Source organism: Solanum dulcamara, chromosome 2 (assembly GCF_947179165.1).
Source record: "Solanum dulcamara chromosome 2, daSolDulc1.2, whole genome shotgun sequence".
In the NCBI taxonomy this organism is placed as follows: Eukaryota; Viridiplantae; Streptophyta; class Magnoliopsida; order Solanales; family Solanaceae; genus Solanum; species Solanum dulcamara.
In genome coordinates this window covers 5,488,465-5,499,526 of record NC_077238.1, presented here as the reverse complement: position 1 = coordinate 5,499,526, position 11,062 = coordinate 5,488,465, and the positions used below count along the sequence as shown (strand labels likewise).

The following is an 11,062-nucleotide window of genomic DNA, read 5'->3' as shown; positions in this document are numbered from 1 at the left end:
TAAAAGAACTGCATTAGCTACTAAAAATGGAGAAAATTCAAAATTTATAATGCCGATTGGAGTTTCCACAATTTTTTTAAAGAAAAAAACACAATTCCGTCAAATCTAAGAGACAAAGCTCTTTAAAAATTTGACGGAGATTAAAGATGTTCACAAATAACAAACTTAAAGGATCAAATTTACTCAGAGTACATACTTAAGGGACTATTCGTACCTACCACAAACATAATTGACCATTTTAGTCAATTTTCTCATTTGATTACACACATTCTTGGAAATTTCACTTTCTTTAACAACTTTCCATTTCTTGTAACAAAACATATATGAACATTCATATCACAAAATTTTCTTCTCATTCACATGCTAAGAAAAAATGGGCAATTCATTAGCATGTTTCTCTAAGAAAAATAATCAAAATACAAAAATTAGAAAAAAAATCAACAAAAATAGTATTCATAGTAATAGAAGATCATCTATTAATGGTCATCGTCTTCCTATTGTTCCACCTCCTCCATGTATCTCAAGATCAACTAGTCGAAAATCGGATAAAATAATTTATCCAAATTCTTCGAGAAAAATTGATCATGAGAGTAACAATTTTGATGGTGATTATATTCGAGAACAAGCTCGAATTGCAGCAGCTTTGTTGCTGCAACATCACCATCAAAACGGAACGTTCAGTCAATTTGAACGTTCCGTTTCTCTTAGAGATCCTTTAAATTGGAAGAAAAAGAGAAATAATATTGTTATGCCAAGAAGTTCAAGTTCTCGACGTGCTAGATCATTATCTGATTCACTTCTTCATCAGGTTTCTCTTTCTATACTATTTGCTTTAAATTACTATTGGTAATTTACCTAACGTATGGAAACTGCAAATGTGAATACTATTGATCCTGAAAAAAAAAAAATTATGGGTAGAAAGGTCAATTTTCCGGTTTCTGAGTAATCAATTTTTTGTTTTGTTTTAATTAATTTTGTTAATTGTCTTTTTGTTTATAAAATATGGGTAGTCAAAACTTTTACAACTGTTGGTATTTTTCATCATTTATATTTTTTTGAACCAAAATTTTGTTATTTTTGAACATTTGTATTCTTTGAGCAATTCACACGTAGTTTAGCTGCTTGCCTACTTTAATGTGAAAAAAAATAATATTGTGATTTTAGGGGTTGTTTGATTAGAGTTGTATGCAAGTGTTAGGCCTTGTTTGCCCCAAGTTTTCAAATATTTTTGGCAAGTTATTTTTGGGAGAAATTTTGAAAAAATTGCACCACGCGTTTGACTCTAAGTTTTTTCAAGTTTTGATGAAATTTTTAAAAATATTATTTTATACCCGTAAGTTCTAAAAATTATTAAAAATACCCATAAGTTTGTGTTATCATTTTATAATGAACGTGTTTCGTTAAAAAAAGTTTATAATATAATTAATAACAATCAACAACAACAAAATAGTATTATAGGCAAGATCACTACATTAATCGAATTAAAAACAAATTTTTTTTCAAATCTTGTCACTCAAACTATTCTTTTTCAGAGGAGGTAATAACAAACTATTCTTTTATAAAATCTTGGTTGATCATATTAATGGAGTAAATTGATAAATAAATATTTAGTTGAAATTAATAAATGATTGGTGTTTTTATAAAATATAAAAGTTTGAGGTTATTTTTAAATTTTTTAAACTTCCCAAGTTCTACTTTTTTTTTAGAACTTGAGAACTTGGGGATTTTGCCAAAAATATTTGTCAAGTAATGGCAAATTGTATGGACAAACACAAGTTCCCAAATATTTTTCAATTTTTTCCCAAAAACTACTTGTGGCCAAACACTGCCTTAGTAATGTGGGGATTAGTTATAGAGGTATCAGTAATACAAGATTAGTTATGCAAGATTTAGTTGGAGGTATTAGTAATGCAGAAATTAGTTATGCAGTAACTAGTTATTCCATATTGTACTTTACATAAAATAATACATAGATTTTATTATAACTTATACATGTTTTACTTATGCGAAAAAGAAAAACATAAACCAAACATTGTATTAGCAATGTTATGTTTCTTGTGGAAAGGAGAAAAAAAAACAGCCAAACATGGTATAACTTATGTTAGATTCTATATGGAGATTATTTTCCTCCATTTTTGAAACCAAACAATGTACAAAGTTATGCAAATTTTAATAAATAAGTAATTCCTCTCTTACCAGCAATAAATATCAATTAACTCTGTCGCAAACAGGGGCGGATCTAGCATGTAATTAGGGGGTTCATCCGAACCCCCTTCGGCGAAAAATTATACTATTTATACATGGTTAAAATATTTTTTTATGTATAAATAGTAGATGTCGAACCCCCTTCGGCTAGTTCGTGTGTCTACTTTTTCAGATTTTGAACCCCCTTATTAAAAATCCTGGGTCCGCCACTGGTCGCAAACAGTAATATTTCATGGTAGTAGTATATATGTATATAATAACATGTTTTGAACCTTTTTTTTCAGGGTACTACAAGTGTTGAAGATTTGAATCATAAACATTTTGTTTTAGTACATGGAGGTGGTTTTGGTGCTTGGTGTTGGTACAAAACTACTACACTTCTCAAAGAATCTGGATATCAAGTTGATGCAATAGACTTAACTGGTTCTGGTGCACATTTTTTTGATTCCAACAACATTACTACTCTGTCTCAATATGTAAAACCCCTCATTGATTTCCTCGAAAAAATCGACGATGGTAAGAAGGTAATTTAATGAATTCACTTATAAATAGTTACAAATTCGATGTTTCTTTCATACTTGAAAAATTGAACAAAAAAATTTAATAACTTTTTTTCGATGCAGGTCATATTAGTAGGGCATGATATAGGGGGAGCTTGCATTTCTTATGCAATGGAATTGTATCCATCAAAAGTGTCTGCAGCAATTTTTGTTGCTGCAGCAATGCTGAAGAATGGACAAAGCACGCTCGATATGTTCTCCGTACAGGTACGGAGATTATATTTAATTATGCATGATTTTATACTAGAAACTAGACGTTGTATACAGGGGCGGAGGCAAGGGGGTTCAACTGAACCCATTCGTTGAAATATTATACTAAAGATATATCCTATAGGGTAAAGATAAATGTTTTTTGCATATATACACTTGGCATAAAAAAGTTCCTTTTTGAATTTCTTCGTTTGAATTTCTGGCTCGGCTACTGATTGTATGAGTGATACAAAATCTTATACGGAGAGTAAATTATTTAAATTTGTAGCTTGGATTGAACAATCTATGTCAACGCGCTCAAATTTTTTGCTATGCAAATGGGAAGAATCAGCCTCCAACTTCTATAGATTATGACAAGTCATTGCTCAAGGAGGTATTATTCAATCAAACTCCTACTAAGGTATTGATCGTTTTATCTATGTTACTCAGACTCTTCAAAAATGTCAACAGATGCATGTCGAATCCTCTAAAAATAGTGTATTTTGGAGGATCTGACACGGATGCAACAATATTATTTTGACATTTTCATGTTAATTTTCAGGATGTTGAATTAGCATCAGTATCAATGAGGCAAGTTCCTTTTGGACCATTAACAGAGAAACTTTCACTTTCTGCAACAAATTATGGTTCAATTCCAAGATTTTATGTCAAAACACAAGATGATTTTGCAATTCCTGCATCTCTTCAAGAAGTCATGATAGATTCAAATCAACCTGAACAAGTTTTCCATATTAAAGGTTCCGATCATTCTCCTTTTTTGTCGAAACCTCAAGCTCTTCACAAGATTTTTATAGAAATTTCCAACATTCCTCCAAAAATGAACCTCAAAACCATATAAATAAGGCTAATTCCATCGACAGGCATCTAATGTTGGCACCATATTTTACTAAGACACCTCGACTAAAACTTGCACCATTTAAACACCTGTAACAGGCACATGACGATCCTAATTAAAAACACAAAGGTGTCCATGTGAAAGATGATATCAACTTTAGCCCAGACAATTCTTTTTCCAAGACATGTTCCTATATATGTACATACCAAATACACAATCATCACACATACATATAGAACAAAATCATTTTGATAACTTCATAATTCACTTTGCTTGTATTTTTTTAAAATTTTGACTTCATTATTTTCTCTCTTTTTTGTTGAATGAGATGACCTATAACTCTATCAAGAATGGATAACTGAGAGTTGTTCTTATGAAACTATGTAAAACATTTTGTTTAACCATATGAAGAAAAAAAATGTTTCATTAGGCACTCACAAGATGAAATGAGATCACAAGAGTTTAATTTCTATGCACTGACAGTGTAAAAACAAATTATATACAATTGCTGGAACATGAATACGAGAAGATTGACATGATGTGAGATCTTCTTATGCATTATGCATGATGATTAATTCCGGTTTTTAACTTTGATCGATCGTCACTGCTTTTGGTTCATCAAAGTGCCTCATCAAAGATCAACTTAAAAAGATTCATGTCAATTATGGTATTAGACGTCGATGAACAGTAGAAATTGAAATAAAAGCTCCAAATCTGATGGAGTTTCACTTGTTTACTACAACATCATCTATTCAGAATTCCCGCTTCTAAAATCCTTATCTCTTCGTTTATGCAAAAAAATGAAAAATATCAAACTTTTGAGTACTCAACTGGAGAATTTGACCTTATGTGACATGCTTGACTTGGAAGATACTATCATTGATACTCCCAATTTACGTTCGTTCAAGATAATGAATATGGAAAAAATCCCAAATAACTAGTGTCCAGTAGTTGGTTCAAGGCTAATGGAAATTGAGATTGGATTGAAGAACGCTCGAACAACCAATTGCTTGCTTGAGTTGACAACTTTTGCTGAAAATATCACCTTGTCCTTTGACACAACTGAATTGAAGGTATGTGGCTAAACTATATATCTGGTCAATAATTCCAAACTTATTAATGTGTCTATATATAGTTGAAACAGGACAACATTTTTTTGAAATAGTTGTATAGCACTTTTCATTAGGTCACATTGATGCATTTACTGGACTTCCAGGCAGTATTTCACAAATTGAATATGCATTTTTTTCCTTGAAATTATTAATACAATTTTCTTCATAACATTGTTTGTCACACTTGCTACCACATGTGCCCAAATTAGTCAAGCAAGGCCCTTTTAGTATTGCATTTTTGCTTACTAGCACCATTGAACCTAAATATATGTACAAGAAAAATAAATGATAAATGTTAAAATAACTATAACGCGATTTGTTTTTTATATATAAATGTATAGTACAAGACTAATTCATTGGATGTCTAATCTTATAGTTATCTTACTATTGTTATTATATCAAGCAAATGTTAGAATTGATATACTGTTCCTGAGATATTATGCTAAAAAACAGACAAACTCGAGACGGATAATGTTGAAGGATACACATATAAAGTACATGTTGCAACAATAAGAAGGAAAAAAATGGCTTTATAAGTTGAAAAGTCTTAAATTGAGAATGCCCAATTTATTACTTTTGGTTGATTTCACGAGTATTTATCAAACGAAGGAGTTTCATATTCTATGTTGAGAGGTTTATGATTTCAAATTTGTAAAAAAAATAATTAAAAATATATATATGTCTGCTTATGATTCTGTTTTCAAGGAAAAGTTACAAATTCTTCTAATTTGTTCAGTATTTGTAATAAAGTCCTCATAAATTTAGATCACGTCGTGTAAGACTCATTAAAAAAAATTGCTCCTATCGAAAAAATTTCATACACAAAAGTTAAATTTGTGACCTTTAATTAATGTTTAATTAATGACGAAGGAACCACAACTAAAAACTAACTTTTTCTACTATTTAGAAATCAAAATATTTTTTTTCCTTTCAGAAGTTTGCTCAAAAAACCTTTCTCTCCAAAATAAGAAAAATCTTATATATTTTTCTTTTTTCGCATGATTTGTTCCTAAAAACATAGAACCTGAATTTTTTTTAGTAAAATCTTGTCATTATTATATTTAAAAAAAAATGATGAAGAAAGTAATATCCCTCCGTTTCAATTTGCTTGACCTACTTTGCTTTTTAGTCCTTTTCAAAAAGAATGACTCTTTCCTTTTTAGCAATTTTTTTTAATTTCAACTTTACACATGACATATTTAAGACCATAAGATTAAATGACATTTTGGTACATTTGAGTTTTGATATATCTTTAATTTTAGACCACAAGATTCAAATATCTTTTTTACTTTCTTAAACTTTGTACCAAGTTAAAATAGGTCAAATAAATTAAAATGGAAGAAATAAATAAAAATGTAAATTACCTGATCCAAAAATGAGAAACAGAAAAATCAAAAGAGATGGTGAGATGAGGGACATTTTCCTTTTAAGTTTTCAAAACTGAAGTCAAAAAAGAATTTATGACACTCTAATCTCTCTCTAAAAACTTGACTTTTTACCTCTTAAATGATAATGAGTGTAATGGTCTAATTTGCATTTTTTCAAAAATAGACTTGCAACTTCAACAATTATGTTTCTCAATATTAAAGTATAGTATTATTCAATTACAAACAATTCAGAATAATTTACTAAAAGAAAAACGGAAATCAGAGATAAAAGAGGGATTTTGTTTCTATTTCTTTCAACATCATTCTGATACTATAAGAAGACACGTGATATGTTGTTGTTGTATATATATAATTTAGTCTCAAATATATTTGTTAGCATACGTACATCTATTTAGAATGACGAGAAAGGTTTTTCAAAAAGTATTTTGGGGATACAAGTCAAAATTTTTTTTGTTAAAGATTGATAATAATGTTTTAAAAATTGAATTGTAATGAGTATTTGAGAATTACATATTGATAATATTGTCCAAATGTTAGTAGAAAACTAGAAATAGTGAATAGTGATATAAAATTCAGGCAAACAATATGAATTACAACAAGATCATAGAAGATTATCTGACACATCAAATAAATATAAACGATATAATAATTATGTGATTTATCGCATTTCATATTTATAAAACATGAACATTAATCTTAAAGTCTAATTAATTAAGACTAATCTTAAAGTCTAATTAATCACAATCATGATAACAATTACATAGATAAAATCCAGGCACTAATTGACAAATTGCAATGGGATTTTTAAACTGAAAGAACTCAATACATTTTTGTTGACAACATTGTGAGCCACAGGACTCCCCAGCACAGAGGCCCAAGTTAGTCATACACTTCTCATTTGGTGCATCTTTTCTTGCTAGCACCACTAAACCTATAAGGAAAATAATATATATATATATATATATATATATATATATATATATATATATATATATATATATATATTAAAATGAGAAACTTACGTAAATGTATCATTCAGTCATCTGGTTTATCAATATGATTAAAGTATACATAATTAATACTGTTAAGATAGTTAAGGAGTAGATAGTTAGAGATAGGGACAGTTTAGTCATTTACAGTGTTATAGTTAGAACTAACTAACTGAATTAGTTAGTTAGTTACCACTTAGTTAGCTGTGTATATATATAGCTAATGAGATCTTGTAAAAGAGATTAGGGCATTTTCAGCCCCAAAATGAAAAATGCATTCTGAGCTCTCTCTTTCTCTCATTCTTCTCATCTTCATCTTCATCCTCATTCTCTTCACTGTGTATTGATGTGTATCTGTGCACTCACTCTCAGAGAAGTTCATGGTATCAGAGCTTTGAACACTGTGAAAAGTGTTCTTAGTTGAGTCATAGACTCTAGACAAGAGTCAAAGATTCGTCCGATCAAAAGTTGTGTTTTGTGGATCTAAGCTCCAGTGAAGCTGAAATCTGCAAACAACAAGTGTTTTTCCGCAACAAAACTCAAAAGAAAAGGTTGAAGAAACAATGCCTGTTGAAGCCACAATTCCGGATCTAGGTCAAAACCTCAGTCAAAATCAGTTCAATATGCAACGAGTTGGTGTACCTGTGTCTACAAGCTCTATAAACAACATTGGGCAAGGTATTGACTACAATCACCCTCTATTCCTTAGCCCTACGGATGTGAGTGGAATTAGTCTCATTTCATTTCAGCTGCAAGGTGTGGAAAACTACACCTTGTGGAATAGATCGTTTAAACTTGCCTTGTTAGGGAGAAATAAGCTAGGATTAGTGGATGGAACATGCAGAAAAGAGATGTATGTTGAAGAACTGTGGGGACAGTGGGAAAGGGTGAATGCTATTGTGTTGTCGTGGTTGATGAACTCAGTTTCAAAGAGTTTGCTAAGTGGAATTGCGTTTGCCTCAAGTGCCTCAAGTGTATGGACTGATCTGCACGAGAGATTTGATAGGGTTGATGGATCAAGAACTTACAGCCTACACAAAGAAATTACCTCATTACATCAAGGTACTTCCTCTGTATCAGTGTATTATACAAAGTTGAAAGCATTGTGGGATGAGTTCGAAGTATTAGTGCCCTTACCTTGCTGCAACTGTGAGAAGTCCAAAGGATTTGTAGCTCACATGAATAGACAAAAACTATATCAATTCTTAATGGGATTGAATGACACATATCATCAGGCTAGGAGTCAGATACTCATGATAGATCCCCAGCCAACTATAAATCAAGCATATGCTATGATAGTAGGAGATGAGAGCCAAAAATCTGTTGTTACAGGCATCAATAACTTGGGACTACATTCTTCCATCATAGACTCAGCTGCAATGTATTCCAGAGGTGGCAGTAGCTCAGGTGTCAGTAACAGGTTCAAGAAGAATACACTGCTACTATGTAACTTTTGCAAGTGTAGAGGTCATACTAAAGAATCCTGTTACAAGGTGGTTGGATATCCTCCAGACTTTAAGTCCAAGAGGAAGATCCAAAGTGCAAACATTGCTTATGCAGATACCATTGACTTGGCCAGTCAGACACAGCAATCAGCATCAGCTAAGACTAATTTCTCATATGGTTTGAATACAAATGTAATTGATAACTCAGTGTGGGACATGAATATCACAACTCAGCATCTTGCAGACAGAGGTTCAGTTGAATCTTCTAACTCCAATGAAACAATAACTCAAGCTGAGAAGGATGTCAAACAATTACTTCAAGGCTGCACATTCACAAAAGATCAATATGAACACATTCTCAAGATGATGAGTCAACAATCAGGATCAAGAACTAATACTTCTGACTATAATAAGGCAAACACTGCAGGTACAACCCTATTTGTTATTGAAAACAGTGATGTGTGGATTATAGATACAGGTGCAACAAACCATATGGTTTCTAAACTAGATATGCTGCAAAAGGAGTCTGTGCTAAAGCTTGACAGTCCTAAGGATGTATACTTGCCAGATGGGGGTAGCACACAAGTAACTCATATTGGTTCCTGTAGTTTGTCAGCTAGAAGTGTAATCACTAATGTATTCCATATACCAGAGTTCAAGTATAACTTGATGTCTGTCAGCAAAATAACAAAGGAATTAGGCTGCTCAGTCTCTTTCTTTCCTGATTTTTATGTTTTCCAAGAACTTTACACTGGGAAGGTGAAGGAAGTTGGTAGAGAAGAAGGAGGCTTGTATCTGCTGTGGAGACAACTCACTAAATGTAACTCAACTAATAATAGAGACTCTGCTCATGCTGTTGACACTGCTCACTCACCAAGAAAGGAGTCAGACATGGAACTATGGCATCAAAGACTAGGACATGTGTCTTCATCTGTTCTTACTAAGATGTTCAATGTGAATAAAGACAGTATGTGTAAGGTGATCAAATATTTAGTTTGTCCTTTTGCAAAGCAAACTAGACCTGGTTTTACTTCCAGCACTATCAAAAGCACTAGTTGTTTTGAATTGATACATGCTAACATTTGGGGACCCTATAATACACCTACATTTGATGTTAATAAATACTTCCTCACAATTGTTGATGACTTCTCAAGAATGACTTGGCTATTTTTACTTAGACAAAAGTCAGATGTCTGTGCCTCTCTTAAAATGTTTTTATAATATGCTAAAACTCAGTTTGGTAAAGTAGTCAAAGTCCTAAGGTCAGACAATGGTACTGAATTTGTTAACTCAGTCTGTGATAGCATGTTTAAAGCACAGGGCATTATACATCAGAGATCTTATCCTTACACTCCTCAACAAAATGGTGTGGCTGAAAGGAAACATAGACATCTATTGGAAGTAACCAGAGCCTTAAGGTTTCAAGCAAAAATACCTATCAGGTTCTGGGGTCATTGTGTCCTGGCAGCAGCTTATCTTATTAACAGAACCCCTAGTAGTGTGCTTGAGTTTCAGACTCTTTATGAAAGATTGTATGGTAGTACACCATCACTCACTCATTTGAGGACTATTGGTTGTCTAGTCATGGCAAAACATCTCACAGAATCTGACAAACTGCAGCCCAGATCAAGGTCAACAGTTCACATGGGCTATTCTGAAGTACACAAAGGATATATTTTATTTGATCTCTACACCAGCTCATTTTTTGTGAGTAGAGATGTTATCTTTAGGGAAGACATATTCCCTTTTGCCCAAGCTGACAACTCTGCCCAACAGAAGATATTTGTGGACAATTTGCAAGGATTAGGTGAATTTGATCAAGAAATACATCACCTAGCTTATCCTATAATCACAAGTAATGATCCATCAACACTTTTATCAGGAGTAGAGCCATGTCTTGATACAGGTGGGGATCATGACTATATGCAGCAACCTGAACATGAGGATGTGCAACAAGCTGAACCTGATGCAACTTGCTCTGACAGACCTGAAGTTGCTGTGTCTAGAAGATCTACAAGAGCTAAACAACCTCCTATATGGCTGAAGGATTTTGTTTCCTTAACTGCACAGCAGGATGTTCAATATCCCCTATCCAACTATGTGAGTTATTCTCATCTCTCACCCTCTTATCAGTGCTTTATTGCTGTTACTTCATCTGTGAGAGAACCCACAAGCTATGCAGAAGCAATCAAGGACCCAAGGTGGGTTGAAGCTATGCAGGTAGAGATCCAGGCTTTAGAAAGTAATCACACCTGGGAGATTCAATCTTTACCTGCAGGGAAGAAGCCCATTGGCTGCAGATGGATCTTTAAAGTTAA

The 11,062-nt window shown here is 32.4% G+C and overlaps 1 protein-coding gene across 2 annotated transcripts; it reads left to right on the top strand.

The window, feature by feature from the left end:
• The first annotated feature begins 334 nt into the window (after positions 1-334).
• LOC129880079 (putative methylesterase 11, chloroplastic) lies at positions 335-4,250 on the top strand. Of its 2 annotated transcripts, none has more exons than XM_055953924.1 (5): positions 335-808; positions 2,490-2,729; positions 2,829-2,972; positions 3,244-3,348; positions 3,517-4,250. In XM_055953924.1, the coding sequence occupies exons 1-5, from the start codon at positions 374-376 to the stop codon at positions 3,811-3,813; spliced, it is 1,221 nt and encodes a 406-aa protein (XP_055809899.1). In that variant the 5' UTR covers positions 335-373; the 3' UTR covers positions 3,814-4,250. The 2 variants fall into 2 exon arrangements, with proteins under 2 accessions (XP_055809899.1, XP_055809898.1); XM_055953923.1 differs by having other exon boundaries at positions 336-808; positions 3,244-3,375.
• The last annotated feature ends 6,812 nt before the right edge of the window (positions 4,251-11,062 follow it).